The following is a 15454-nucleotide window of genomic DNA, read 5'->3' on the forward strand; positions in this document are numbered from 1 at the left end:
AAAGAAAAAAAAATAAAGATACAATGACAAACACAATAACACCGATTATAAGTTTAGTGCTCATCTATCTAATTTCGATCCATACAGTTGTAATATTTGATTGAAATACATAAACATAGGTAACGAAAAAGATTATATTAACTTAACAACACGCATACTTGTACGTAAACCAAAGACACATTTTTAAAGTAGGACAAGTTTAATTCATGTACGCAAATATAAAATATATGATCATATGGTTCTAATATCAAGAGTTAGTAGATAATATTTAAGTTATCGAGGGTTCCAAGCATTACAATTGAAAGACAACAAAATGTTAACACTCAAAAAATATTGAAAAGAATAGATAGAATAGAACGTTGATAGCACAAAATATTATAAAAAGAAAAAAAGATGTTGTATCGTAGGATCAACCTATTCACATGTAAAGAGAAAGTCTATCGTAGACTTTTCCAAATCTTTGCTCTAGTGGATGGAAAAATATTAGAGTTTGGTGTCTGTAATTTACACTATAAAGTCCACAATTATCCATGAGTTATTGATTCCATAAGTATGAATGATATTTTGAATACATCTAAACTTCTATTTATTTTAAAAAGTCTTAATTGAATACCCCTGAACTTTGGTGGAATTCATAATAATTTTTTAAAATCTAGTTGAATACACTCAGACTTTGATTGATTTTTAAAAGTCTGTATTGAATACACCTAGATTTTCAAATTCCATAGACTTCTTTAAAACTTCCACTAATTCCATATACAATACACCCCCTTTAATTGCTTCCCCACAAGCTTCACTTTTTTATAGCAATTGATAGAAGTCTCTAGACTTGCTTTATCAATGTCTATTCATGAACCAACCTTCTATCTTTCCCATTATCTCCATAAGAAGACCAACCCTTCCATTTCCCTTATAACTCTCTAGTAGGACGACTAAGAGATCAATATATCATGAATTTAACCATACATTTATTCTCAATACATGCATTTAACTATGTATCAATTCTATGCATAATTTATCACCATGAATACACAGATAACACTATGCATTTATGTGATGCATAATATTTCCACCGTGGAGAGATAGGCACCAAACCTATATAGTTCGAAGCCATGTCTAGCTAGTTATCTACTCTACAAACCAATGCTGCTAGCCATATCGTTCTTGCCACTGTTACACCGCAGCACTTTTGACATATGCTTATAATGCAATATATGCATGTGACCAATTAATTTGATTATTACACGTCGAATTAATGCTTATTTTCTTAATCTGGATTATATGATGCGACCTTTTCTGGTTCTAGCAAGCGCGTTCGTGGTACTGATTCTGCAATTAGAAGTTTCAATATTACTAGTTAATATGACTTGAGATCTGTCGCAGAGATAATTTGACTTTTCAGGTACTCTCTTGTTTCTGTTCACACAATCAACCTAATTTCTTTTGAGAATTAATAGAGAAATTGAGCAAAACAAGAATAGGTATGATCATGAAGAGAAGTGCTTCTTCAACTGTGGTGATTTCCAAGCACATTCCTGATTTCTTCATGAAAAATATAGGTAACTTTGCTGGATCACCATGTATATATATCAAGGCATTCCTTTCCTCTCTCAAACTTGGTTCTTCCATATTCTTTTCTCTGCAGTTTTAGTTTCATGAACCAAAATCAAAGAGGAAAATATATGGCTTTTCCTCATCATAGATTATTCATCACCTACTTAGTTTATACCTTCGCCATTATCTTTGTAGCATCAGCTGCTGATCCTAGGCATTTCCCCTTTACCTCATTCAATGAAAAAACCGACCAAAATCTATTCCATTTCGGTTCGCCGGCGCCTTATTCTTCCATCGATAATGGGGCACTTCAGTTAACCCCAGACTCTGAGAATGCAGCCGTCAGCTATCTTAACAAGGCCGGCAGGATCATGTATCACAAACCTTATAGACTCTGGTCATCTGACAATGAAGCCGATGATGAAGTTGCCTCTTTCAACTCAACTTTCCTCATGAACATCTACCGTGAAAATGACTGGATTGCTGGTGAGGGGTTTGCTTTTCTTATTGCCTCGGATTGGATCATTCCTGAAAACAGTTATGGGCAGTGGCTTGGCCTCACCAATGCCACCACCGATGGCAATGCTGCAAACCACATGGTTGCCATAGAATTCGACACAAGAAAGCAAGATTTCGACCCCGACGACAACCATATAGGCCTCAACATCAACTCTGCAATATCAAGTAAGACTGTTTCACTTGAGCCTTTCGATATTGAGATATCGCCGGAAGGAGGCACCAACTACACCGTGTGGGTGCAATACAATGGCAGTACCAAAGTCCTTGAAGTCTACATGGCTAAGCGCATCTTAACCATCCCAGCAGTAAGGCCCGAGACACCACTTATGAGGGAGACAATAAACTTGAAACGTTATCTAAAACAAGACTCCTACTTTGGATTTTCTGGTTCCACTGGTAGCCCGGCAAAACAGCTAAACTGTGTGCTGGAATGGAATCTAGAGGTTCAAGAATTCAAGAACAGAAAGAACATGACTTTGTTGAAGGTCGGTGTGCCAGCATTGGTTGTGTTAGTACTATTTGGTATTATTGTGGGAGTTCTCTTTGTGAAGAAGAGGAAAAGAACCAGTCTTGAAGAGTCCCTTGTGCTTGGGACACTAAAAAGATTGCCAGGGATGCCGAGGGAGTTCAAGTACAAAGAGCTCAAGGATGCAACTAATAATTTCCATGCCAGTATGATCCTGGGAAAAGGTGGATTTGGCATTGTTTACAGAGGGACTCTGCGTGATTTTGATGCTGCATATGGTATTGATACCTCTGCAGAAATTGCTGTCAAGCAATTCTCAAGAGACAACATCAAAGGCAAAGATGATTTCATGGCAGAACTGACCATTATTCACCGCCTTCGCCACAAAAATCTGGTCCGGTTAGTAGGTATGTAATTTCCATCATTCCTTTGACTAATCCAATCTTCTTCTAAACTATTTTATTTTTAGTCATTACATTTCCATATCTTTTAAAACAATGCAAATCGCTGTGATCTAAAGAAACGTCAAGTTAAGGGTCAACAATCAACCTCTACTAATAGGAAACTAGCTAATTGGTTTACCAGAAAGCTCATGAATTTGGAATTGTCTATTGCCTTGAACAGGTCTTCTTTTATCCTTATGGTACAAGTTTCCTTACATTTTCTCAACTCTGTATCAAAAGAAATAAAATTTTTCTCAATTGACACACCAGACCCATTCCACCATAAGCAATTGGCAGTTAACTGGTTTTGTAATACAAATTGGTCCAGAATGACGGCATGCAACTGATTAGAGCAAAAACGTGCATTCAAATATGTAACTAACAAATAAGATATGGTAGGAATATGTACACATAACCAAGGAAATGGCTCGGGAGGCAGTTGTAACTTGTATGCCCTCCCATTCTCTTTTGTTCTGAATAAAAAGTTCCAGTTGCATTTACTAAAAAGTTTTATTCACATGAAGCTCAATCAATACTCAAGATTCATGTTCATCATTCTATGTTTCTAATTTATGCACATATACTGTCCTCTTTGTACAGGATGGTGCTATGAGAAAGGAAAGCTTCTTTTAGTGTATGATTTCATGCCAAACGGTAGTGTCGATAGGCACCTATATGAAGCTTCAAACCAGAATACACTCAGTTGGGAGCATAGATGCAAGATCCTAGCTGGTGTGGCATCAGCATTGCATTACCTGCAAAATGAGTATGACCAAAAAGTGGTGCACCGCGACCTCAAAGCTAGTAACATATTGCTCGACTCTGAGTTCAATGCTCGCCTTGGAGACTTCGGCCTTGCCCGAGCCTTGGAACAAGAGAGGAACTCATATGCTGAACTAGGGCTAGCAGGCGTCGCAGGTACCCTAGGCTATGTTGCTCCTGAGTGCTTCCATACAAGGAAGGCTACTCCAGAATCTGATGTTTTTGGTTTTGGGGCAGTTGTGCTTGAGATTGTGTGTGGGAAAAGTCCTGGGATTCAGATTACTCATGGACAACACCAATTTTCTTTGGTTGATTGGGTGTGGATGTTGCATCGAGAAGGATGTATTGAGGAAGCTGTAGATGAGCGACTGAACAGTAATTATGAGTTGGATGAAGCAAAGAAGCTTTTGCTTCTCGGGTTGGCATGTTCACATCCTATTGCCAGTGAGCGGCCTCAAACACAAGCCATATGCCAGATTATATCTGGAACCATGTCGGTCCCTAGTGTGCCTCCATTCAAACCAGTTTTCACATGGCCTTCCATGGATACTGCATACAGCAGCACCGACAGTACAGTTTCTAACATCACTCTTTCTAGGATCACACTAACACTTCCCTAGTTATAATTAGTCTTTAAGCTTCTGGGAATGGGGTTAACCAGTCATAATGGTCAGTGACACAGTCACCTGTCACCATTAGGATTGCGGATTTGTACAGAAACCAAAATGTTTAGTATACCTAGTGGACTCTTATGTACTACCGATTTTGTTGAATCTACCTCAGAAATCTATCAACTTTATAAGTCTTAACACTATCTATCTTAAACATTTGTGAACCACCTAATCAGTTCTGATATACCTGTGATGTATGTAAGGTAATTTTCAGCCAAGGTTAACACTAATTGAAGAGGATTGTTGGTCATTGATTTTACATTAAATTATCGCATAATCTTGTAGTGTTTTGGTTCTTATATAAACAACAGACACTACCTCACCATTGTTCTACCATATGGAACTTTTATCAAGGGAAGACTTCATTGAAGTGTATCGAAAATACATTGTCACACTAGGCTACAATACAAGAAAAACAAATACGGAAGTACACTTTAAAAGAGACATAGTACCTTAGGCCTGTTCTTCAAGCCAAACCAAACTTCAAGAGGAACTTCTTTTGATTACAGTCCAGCATTTCACTTAAGCTGCAATCTGTCGTCGTCTTCTGTTTCAAAAGTTTGTGTCGCCGCTCCACTTTTTTCTTCAAACCGTGGCGAAAGAAGTCAGGATAGTCAGTGACTTCATCAATTCGTCTCCCCATTACCTCTACCAAAAACTTGATTCTGGGTTCTAAGGAATTGTGGATGCTCTTGATCAAAATTGGTGGATAACCAGTCACTAGAGCTGCTATCTGCCCATCTTCAAATCCAGATCTTTTTAAAAAATCAAAATTGGGTCTCAAAATCTTGTCCACATCTCTACACAGAACTTCTGGAAAGTGTATTGCCACTGTCTGAATACCCTGCTCTGTGAGACCAAAGGATTTCAAAAACTCTGCAGTAGGCCGCAGTCTTTTATCAACACTGTAACCCATGATAAATGGGTTCTTCACCAGTACTTTGCCAATCATCCCGTCTCTGGCAAGGCCAAGATCAGCAAGAAAGTCCACAATGTCCTTCAGCTTTGTGTCAATACTGTAACTGATGAGCCTAGGATTGAGCAAAATCATTTTACCTAGTTGCTTCTGAGGAACACCCAACGCCTCAAAGAAGGCCAACAGTGGACATAGCTTCTCTTCCACACTATGCGACAGAATGTGAGGGAATTTGGCAATGGCGGACGCAACTTCACGCGGTTTGGTACCAAGCGTGGCGAGACACTCAACAGTAGGAACAAGCTTCTCATGGAGGCCTAAAGTAAGTATCTTGGGGCACTTTGACACAACAGAAGGTAGCTTCCTCTCCTGAATCCCAATACTCTCCAAATAAGCCCAATTCTCAGAGGCACTCTCCCTATTCATATTCTCAAGCCGCTTACATTTCTTGAACATTTCACTAATACTCTTATCATCAAACCCCTTATCCCTGAAGAACCACATGATACCACTACTACCATTCTGAGTGGTGCTAGTTTCCATTACCCCCTGATAACATGTAAAAACACATCAAACCCAGCCCACATTTGCAAATTTCATATGAAACCCAGAAACAAATTCAAAAACACCAACACAGATCAATGATCATAATCAAACATATTCTGTACATGGGCAACTGTAATATCAAAAAACAAACTGAACACTACCACACAATTCCATCAAAGACTAAATCTTTCTACTCTGAATTTCTATACAAAGCTAAAAAGATAACATACCTATGATTGAATCAGGGAGAGAGACTTTCTTCTTGTGCGGCCAGCCCAAATTTCATAAGCCTTATCTCATTTTCAGAGCACAGAGAGCTAAGGCTCCTTACTAACTGAGCCTACTGTTTTTCTCAAATACCATTACTACCCTCCTCATTTCTCCAAATGACCGATGTGCCCTCTTCTTCAGCCTCACTTGGTTTAAACCCCAAGTTCTACACTCCCTTAAACCCAAGAAAGCAAAAAGATTGAAACTTGAGGAATCAAATTGATCAAAATCCACAGAGGCCATGCCATCGTTTCATGCCCGGGTTCCGAAGCACATCTTCTCCACAGTTTCTAACTCTCTTGGCCACTCAAAACTACGTCGTTTTAGCTCCGGAACTGATCGCGGCCGTGAAATGGAGGCTCCGGCGAAACAACCGCCGGAGCCGATACCCAATAGGCCGTTAAGAGGCCAGAGAGCGTCGAATCCCCAACCCAATTTAGAAAGAAGGAGAGAGAGCCCTCCCAATTTGGAGAGGAGGAGGGAGAACCCTAATCCGCCATTGCAGGACAGCAGTTTTCTTGAGAAGCTGAAAATGGGTCTTGAGAAGTCGAAGAGAGAGAAGCCACAGGAAGCGGCGGAGCCACCGCCGCCGCAGCCGCAGCCGACGGAGGAGGCCAATGAGATATTCAAGAAGATGAAGGAGACGGGTCTGATTCCCAATGCGGTGGCAATGCTTGATGGGCTCTGTAAAGATGGGCTGGTCCAGGAGGCAATGAAGCTTTTCGGGTCGATGCGCGAAAAGGGGACTATTCCTGAGGTGGTGATATACACTGCTGTGGTGGAGGGATTCTGCAAAGGCCGGAAGCCCGAAGATGCTAAGAGGGTTTTCAGGAAGATGCAGAGCAATGGGATTGTTCCGAATGCGTTTAGTTACAATGTGATGGTGCAGGGGCTGTGTAGGTGTGAGAAGATGAAGGATGCTGCTGAGTTCTGTGGGGAAATGTTGGAAGCGGGTCACTCGCCGAATGTGACTACTTTTGTGGGGTTGGTTGATGGGGTGTGCAAGGAAAATGGGGTGGAAGGAGGTGAGAGTGTGATTGGGAAGTTGAAGCAGAGGGGATATGTGGTTAATGAGAAGGCTGTTAGGGAGTTTTTGGATAAAAGGGCATCGTTTTCGCCAATGGTTTGGGAAGCTATCTTTGGGAAGAACCATTCAAAGAAACTTTTTTGAGTTGAATTGCTTCTTGGAAGTATAAGAAATTGTAAGTTTTTCTGTTCTAGTGTTGATTATAAAGAATTGAATTTCTTTGGATATGGTTAAACACTGTAGCCCCCATCTTATGAGGGCAGCATGATAAGAACATCAATGTCACCGATAAAACTTCACTTTGTTAATGAGAGGGATAGCTATGATTCCTTGTGCTTTATTGTTGTATATGAGCATTTTTCAGCCTAAGTTGTCTAATCCATGATACAGTAGTTACAGCTCTTGATGAGTAAAAGAGTCGTTGAGAGCTAACAATGATAACATGGAGTTGATAACTTGATATAGAGTGCACTGTTGCTTTTTAACCAAGTTACAATGCTCAATTTCAGACGTCAACTAGAATTTACTAAATGAGGTTGCAGTAGTCAGAAAAGAAAGGGTGTCATTATGCTGTGATACATATATAGCTTTTAAGTTCACTTTTAAATCAGAGGTCAAAATCTCAATGTACTTCTCATCCTTGCGAATGCTGGATTCTACATTTTTCACTTAAGAAACCTACCTATAACTTTGTGAATCACTTTCGGGATTGTATTTGACCTTCCTTGGCTGTTAGGACCACAGTTGGCCTTGCCATCATGGATTGGATATTGAACCTTATTTTTGTTTATGCTTCCACCTGCTTTAAGTCACACACAACTGGTAGGCAAGCTTTTATGCTCAAAAGTTGTAGACATCTATACCAAATTGCTGTGCAGCTCTGTAAAGAAGCATATGTAGCTTGGTTTTTGTATTCATATTTTATTTGTCCAGTTGAAGTTCGCTTACAGAAACAGCTACCTCATGTCTTGTTTATTCTATGCCATGTTTTTCATGAATTGAAACTTAATGAAGCAGCAACATTTTGAGCACATTTAATGATTTCAGACCCAGAAAAAGAATAAATCACAATTTAGTTTTCTGTCTATGCATTTACTTTTTATGTGTTGTTGAGTCATGGTTGAAATATATGTTGCTCATTTTGACTAATTATGATTGAGAAAGCATAGGCAATAAAATGTGATGGAGATAGTACATGTGAATTGTATGGGCCTAAAGGAGAGATCAGCGAGGCGGCAGTAGGCCAGTAGCTGTACTAGTGCAATGTTTGATTGCTAGATTCCCTCACATTAGGTTTATGACTGCTGAAGGGTTTGCTTGACATTGTGATTAGACATGAAGGGGGCCTAAAGGAGACATCAGCAAGGCAGCAGTAGCATACTAGTACATTCTTTGGTTGCTAAGTTTCCTGCAATTAGGTTTGGCTTAAAGGCTTAGTTCGACATTTTATTTGATTATGAAGAGCAGGATGCTACATAGGTGGTGATGGTGGAATTAACAGGATTAAGTTGTAGCAATGCATAGCCGTAGTTCAGATCAGGAGTTAGGTTTATAGAAGGCTTGAAGGTTAGCTTTGTGTCAACCAAGGATGTGATTAAGGTCTGGTTGTGCAAGATCAGGATAGTTTCTGGTGTTAGCTCCAGCTTGAGCAACCACCACCTATGAACTAGTTTTTTTTTTTTTTTTTTTTTTTTTAATTAGTCAAAGGAATATACTTTTGGCAAGGTATGACTTGGCATCGATAGCTTGAACATGATCCCAAATACCTTGTAGAATACATGTCTAGGATCACTGATCATTCTGGGTTGCCATAAGCATACGCATTTGGTCACACTATTGTTGCCAATCCAAATGACTCACAGCCCTCAAAACATGCAACCGCCTATATTCTCACAAAAGGCAATAGCAGTTTGTGTGAAACATAAAACTCATGATGGTCGGTTATTGTTTATTACTGACCAAAACTGAAGAAAGACAGTCCCTGGGGACTAGATACATCTCCTCCTAAAAGGACCTTGGATAAGCACCAATTCACCAACAAAATTCTCTTTGCTCTATAAGATCTTTGAGATTTTGGTCGGCTTTAGTATATGCCTCTGCTAGTTTAAGGTAGTCTGTACTTCTAGTCCTACCTAGGCTAGAATATGAAACTGTCCCATTAAGGGTGGGGTTGACCTGATAAGTTAAGCATATACATCCAAAGTGTTTGCCTAGATCATGTGGGAAAAGAAAAATATATGGGGATGCTACAACTTAGGTGATGTAACTAATAGAATTGTTGATTGGCATCACATGATTGTTTGTGCATCTATCTACATATCAAATTTAGAACTAATCAAATTTTCCCATTATAGCAATCAAACTTTCCAGATCATGTGCACTTGATCATTGACCAGGTAAAAGTAGTTTATGCAGGATTAATTTATAGTAGCAACCTTCTATGTATTCATCTCCTTTGAATTCTTCTCTGATTCTTTCTCATCTTGTAGATGGTAATGTGATTGGGACAGTTCATAGATAAGACTTTAGACCAAATTCTAGAGATCAAATCCCAGATCGTTTGTGCTGTTTAGTAGTTTTGAAGGGGTCGTTCATGAGAAGTGAACTGTTTCTGAAACGGCTCATCTGCTCAACATGCACAATTGTATAACGAGGTAGAGAGAAAATTGGTGATTAAAAACGAAAAAGAGAGAAAATTGATTGACTCGTGTATATAATAGTATGCAAACAAGTACAGTTACCTGAGTCGAGGAGCAAATTACGCAGTCATTTGAGCTTGGATTTGTATATTAAGCAGAGATTACTGTTTAATATATGAGAGGGAATAAGGTGGTATACCTATCAAAACAGACGGCCAGGCTCAACTAAAATACCAGACAAAACCAGAAAAGATATAGCTATTGAAATCTTGCTTGGACTTTGCGCTTCCATATTAGTAGAAAATTAAGAATAAACTAGTATAGATCACTAGAGTCATCGTATGTCATTGAAATTTGATCATCTGCTGTGTATTTAACTATCTATTAAGATCTGATGTATTGTGCTTATATCAGGAAAACATCATTCATCTGAGTATTTATGAAACAGAATTTTCAAGTATTTATCGGTAAAAATTGTACAACGACATTGTTTTTGACAAAGTATGCTAAGAGAGTACAGCTTTACAGTTCTGAAGTTTTGCATTTTTTTGTTGTTAAGTGAGTGATTAATCCAAAGATCATGTCTGAAGATACCTCTGCATTGCTCCAGGTTCAACAATTGAGATTCAACTCAACATCATAAACTACCGTGCTTCTGGTGTTTCTGTAGATGTAGAATCTAGCATGGACCTGCATTTGCATGCTTAATCTGTTGGAGTAACAATAAACAATAGTTAAGGAATGCGTTTTTGACGCTCCATTAACTAAGAAGAGCTTCCCAATAAATCAAAAATTGCTTCATTCAAGGTCAAGTCTTTACTAATTAGTATTATAAACTGAGTTAGATACAACTTGTGCTTGCATGTTTAACTTCAAGAATGCATATATAAATTTCCTCTTACTGTATGTATTTTATTCAAAGGACTATCAGAATGTGGGGTCGGCGCCGGCCCTTCTCCTCCGCCGATTTCAAAGTAGGATATACAATTTTTAAATACAAATTAGTTTCATATGAATTGGTATGAATTATGAAGCACATAGTCATTACAATAATATAACATCAAGGCAGCCCTGCTATATTTATATCAAATTCCAGAAGTCAGAGCTAAGAAATCAACTAAAAGCATTTAAATTGTTTCCTGAAGACTACGGAGCACTCAAAACTAGTTGCTATATAAAGGGTGTCATTAGCCTTGTTAGGACTCTCAGAAACAAACACAGTTTTGAGTCTTCTGGAGTGAAAGAGAGCAAAAGGGTTTGAGAGAAAATTAGGTTAAGAATTGAAGATTGATCAGCGAAGATGATATGTCTAATGGTTTCTCAGTCGGGTTTGACTATGGCCACCATTTTATTCTACACCTGCTTTTGGATCCCATTCATGCAGTTCAAAAAAGCTCTAGCTGGTATAATTAGTGACGTTCTATTTCTCAGTGATATTTTGAAGCCAGAGGATCACACTGCTTGCTGCAATCTAGACCAGCTGAGTCTTCCTGTGGCTAGATTCCAGGACTTGCAGGGTTATTGTAGTACCGAAAGGAGTGGACAGGACTCGCACGAGGCTGAAACCTGCTCAGTCTGCTTGGTGGAGTTTGAGGATGAAGATGTGGTGAGCCAATTGTCCAAGTGTGGCCATGTTTTCCATATGGATTGCATCGAGAAGTGGATGGAGAGAAACAACTTCACTTGTCCACTTTGTAGGTCATTGTTCTTCAATGTGAATACTTGTCATGTAAAATGTGATGTGGATTTTCTTCCACATTCTTGGCAATATTAATCAGTTGAGATTAAGAATTAGTTCTTCTTCCTGAGGGCTGTAAATTAATGGAGGCAGATTTTCTCTTTTTGGATTTAGGGATTTCCATACTTTCATGTAATTGATTGTTATGTGATTAACTGATTATACATGTTCCTTGCTGATCAATTTAAGACCTCTTTGTGATGTAAATTTGTAAGAGAGTTGCAGTAAGAGAAGAAGCATTAAGGAACCTTTTTTCTTCTTCTTTGATTAGCCAAAGTAATTTCATCAATAATCAAAAGAGTATTTAAACAGGTCCAGTTGGAAATGAAATTGAACAACCACATTGTAATGTTTACAGTTGAAATAATTTTCGATTCCATTTGTGAATTCTGATAAGTTATTTCATTGAGAATACTAACACAAACCACCTAATTAACGAGGAAAGCCAAGTGATTTCATTCTCATTATTTTAAGAATTTATCTTGGAAATTATTGTAATTTCATTGAGAATATATAAACGTGTCATTGTTTGTTAGATAGCTAGTTTAGAGGTTCCTTACTATATTTTTCTCATCATGGTAGATTTAGTGATAACAAAAATTAAGTAGTTTGACAAATGAGTGTTAATATTTATTTATTTTTTGGGCATCTGGTGTCAATGTCACATATGTTTGTTGGAAGATGATTTTAGTGGTAGGTCAACGAGGACCATGAAGGCACTCTTGGTTTGTTTTATATGTTAATATTTATTAAATTAGCAAGTCGATCCATTGAAGATTTATTTGATCAACTTACCCTGAGTCGAAGAACATATCCTCCACATTATCCTGAGTGCATATAGCTTCTTATTTTTTTAAGGAAAAGAGTGCATATAACTTGTAGATGAAGAATTTATGATAACGGATGATAATTATCTCTAAATGATTGTAGTTCACAACCTTAACATGTATATATGATATGCTGTCATGTTTAAAAAAAAACTAAGTTTAATCATGCCCTAATTATTTGTCGTATGATGACAAACAATCATACTTAAATTGTTTAAGTTCAAGCATGTATAACTCTTAAACTACAATATAAAAGTGTTGTGTTTTTGGCAAAACTATAACCTAGTGTTGTGTTTTTGGTGAACTCTTCTTTGTTGTGTCTGTAATTCTTTGTTCCTATTTACATATTTGTGACCTTGTTTATCTGAGTCGGGACATTTTGGTTTATCCCGTGTTTAGAGATATGGGTATATGTTACTAGTAACTGATCGAGATTTTCCAATTTCGGGACGAATTTTTTTGTTAAGAGGGAAGAATGTGATATCTCATACCTTTTTTTAAGGAGAGGAGGATGTGATATCACATATCCGAATGTATTGTTTTTTTTTTTTTCTCTTTTTGGTTGACTCTTGTAAACAAAAAACACTTATATTTGTAAGTAGAACTTTGAATACTTTCCAGATATAATTAATTGCTAATAAATTAGTTCTGTTGTGAACATATTGTTTAAATTTTAGTTCTGATGTGAGCATGTTGTATTCAAATTTTAAATTCGGCTAGTTAAAATGTTTTGTTTAAATTTTGGGTCAGGTCGGTTCAGTAAATTTTTAAGTTAAAAGAATAGACATTTGGATGAGTGAGAGGAGGAGGTGGAAACAACAGTCTTATATTTTTCGATGTTAGCTCTTAACATCTTAGCTAAATGAGCGATGATAAGTACGATATCAAAAACCAAGCATAATTATATAAACACTTTTAGAAACCAATCATTAGGTTGAAGATAACAACTCAAAAAACTAGCCTAGACAAACTATACAAGCTACATTGTTAATGTAAAGTCTCAAACGCTCATAAGAAAACACAAAGAGTTTAAGAATTTTGAACCACTTTGAAGGTACAATGTAGGAAACTATCACTAAACAACCTAGAAACGAATGAAGTTTTTCTAAGGATGTAATGAAACGAATGTGGGCATTGTTCTCAAATGGTGTAGCTTCATTATCACATATAGTTCATATTCTCCATTATCACATATATATTGTTCATATTCTGAACTATGCTCTATTATTGTTTGCTTGTGTGATGAGTTAACGGGATGAATATTGACTGTTATATGCATAAGGAAGGATGATAATATGAGCATAAAATAATGCTTGAGCTATACATCATCTTCTACAATATTTGAATATCAGAATTTGGTTACCTTGGATTGAAACTGATGGATTGAATGAAAACAACCATATAAAGTGATGTCTACGTTTCAAAAATAGGAAGCAAGAATTGTGTTTCTGCTCTACAATCATTTTTTTGTTATGAAAAGTGTTATGACAAAATGGTTACGCAATCAAATAAATATCGAAGAAAATGAAGCATGTGGACGCCCACTGACAGAGCTAAAGGGAGGTCACTATATGCATAGGGTTAAGTTTGCAATAGCTGTTAAGTTTGAACTGTTCTCTTATTTTTCTGGAAAAGACAAACAAAATCACCTAGAACACTCCAATTAAATTTTCCAAAAGAATAGAACACTTCAAAGTTATTGTTTGTAAGAAGCATAAGATTTTGGTGGTAAGACAGACTCTAGAGATGTTAAACTCTCTAGAAAATTCAGAAAATTCAGAAAACACTTCAAGGTTATTGTTCATAAGAAGCATAGGATTTTGTTGGCAAGACAGACTCTAGAGATGTTAAACTCTCTAGAAAATTCAGAGAAGATGGAGAGGAGCTTTGTTCTCGATTAAAGAATTTTAGATTCCACTTAAATAGATATCCAGTTTGTTGTTCATTATCATTATTTCCTATCTATCTGTATATTGAAGAGAATAGTTTCAATAATGGGTATGAGGCAAGAAGGAATACCACTAGTAACAACTTTGTTCAAACCAAAAAAGAAAAAATCGAAAGTTTCGGCGATATTTCGCCGAAATTTTCGTTTTTTTTCACCTAACAATATATTTTTCCCCTCCCAAGCATTTCTCGTCCGAAACTCTCGATATTTCCCGATATTTTCCGATATTTCCCAATATTTCCGAAAAATCCCGATATTTCCAATATTTCCAACCAATACTAGTGAAAATTTTGTACCTCATAGGTCTTCTACGTGGTTTTAAAACACTTATGTAATTCCATGTGAAATGTATCATATGTATATAAGGCATGATGGTCTAGCCTCTCTTTGGGATTCCAGCCATAAAAAAAAAATGTTTAAAGTAAATTTTTAAGAATTATTAACGGGTCAGTACTAACATTTTCACCTTAACTTACTACAACTCCATATAGATCAATGTTTATTCAAGGTTTTCATTTCAAATATAGTACATAATATAGAAAACAAGATTCAGGCATGAAATCGTGTAGAAGATATTGTGAGTGTGTAGGAAGAGGAAGAATAATATTGAAAGAAATACGAATGAAGAAAGAAAGAAAGAGCGAAGAGGGAAAGATATAGCTCATCAAGACATGATTGTTAAGTTATATGGCCGCGACGAGGTGACTTGTGGCAGCTATCACAAACATTGGGGTAGCGATAGATGGTTTAAAAAATTCAGGGCTTGAATCAAAAGAACTTTTTGTGGGGTAATTGAAGAAAATGATGAGAGACATAATCCATATTCATTTATTTGATATGTATAGCTAATTTAGGTTTATGAATACGTTTACGAGTGTTTAGAGCTACTAATGAAACTTGTTTTCTATGTATGTTTCATGAACAAAATTATATATATATATAATAGCGTAAAGGGTTAGCACTATTCATTCATCTAGCAGAATGACCGTGCTGCCCTTGTCTGCATTTAATTTACTTAATTGTTCTGGATTTTCTATCGTGACATGTATCGGGCTCAGTTGTTGTTGCGTGGCTCAGCTATAAGCACGTGGATGCGTTATTCGTGGATGCGTTATTTGCTTGCACAAC

General features: G+C 37.1%; 4 protein-coding genes across 4 annotated transcripts; 3 read left to right on the plus strand and 1 right to left on the minus strand.

Moving 5' to 3' along the window:
- The first annotated feature begins 1682 nt into the window (after nucleotides 1-1682).
- Nucleotides 1683-4538, plus strand: LOC101314154 (probable L-type lectin-domain containing receptor kinase S.5-like). Its single transcript, XM_004292270.1, has 2 exons — nucleotides 1683-2946; nucleotides 3583-4538. Exons 1-2 carry the CDS (start codon nucleotides 1683-1685, stop codon nucleotides 4362-4364), a joined length of 2046 nt encoding a protein of 681 aa, XP_004292318.1. The 3' UTR covers nucleotides 4365-4538.
- Nucleotides 4539-4763: 225 nt separating this feature from the next.
- Nucleotides 4764-6175, minus strand: LOC101310477. Its single transcript, XM_004290047.1, has 2 exons — nucleotides 6108-6175; nucleotides 4764-5880 (listed from the first exon to the last, which is right to left on the minus strand). The coding sequence occupies exon 2, from the start codon at nucleotides 5872-5874 to the stop codon at nucleotides 4882-4884; it is 993 nt and encodes a 330-aa protein (XP_004290095.1). The 5' UTR covers nucleotides 5875-5880; nucleotides 6108-6175; the 3' UTR covers nucleotides 4764-4881.
- A 180-nt stretch (nucleotides 6176-6355) lies between these two features.
- On the plus strand, nucleotides 6356-10557 carry LOC101310763 (pentatricopeptide repeat-containing protein At4g38150-like). Its single transcript, XM_004290048.1, has 2 exons — nucleotides 6356-7349; nucleotides 10424-10557. The coding sequence occupies exon 1, from the start codon at nucleotides 6389-6391 to the stop codon at nucleotides 7316-7318; it is 930 nt and encodes a 309-aa protein (XP_004290096.1). The 5' UTR covers nucleotides 6356-6388; the 3' UTR covers nucleotides 7319-7349; nucleotides 10424-10557.
- A 556-nt stretch (nucleotides 10558-11113) lies between these two features.
- On the plus strand, nucleotides 11114-11587 carry LOC101314435 (RING-H2 finger protein ATL18-like). The gene has a single exon (XM_004292271.1). It carries the CDS (start codon nucleotides 11114-11116, stop codon nucleotides 11585-11587), a length of 474 nt encoding a protein of 157 aa, XP_004292319.1.
- The last annotated feature ends 3867 nt before the right edge of the window (nucleotides 11588-15454 follow it).

The sequence above is a fragment of the Fragaria vesca genome, linkage group LG2 (genome assembly GCF_000184155.1).
Source record: "Fragaria vesca subsp. vesca linkage group LG2, FraVesHawaii_1.0, whole genome shotgun sequence".
In the NCBI taxonomy this organism is placed as follows: Eukaryota; Viridiplantae; Streptophyta; class Magnoliopsida; order Rosales; family Rosaceae; genus Fragaria; species Fragaria vesca.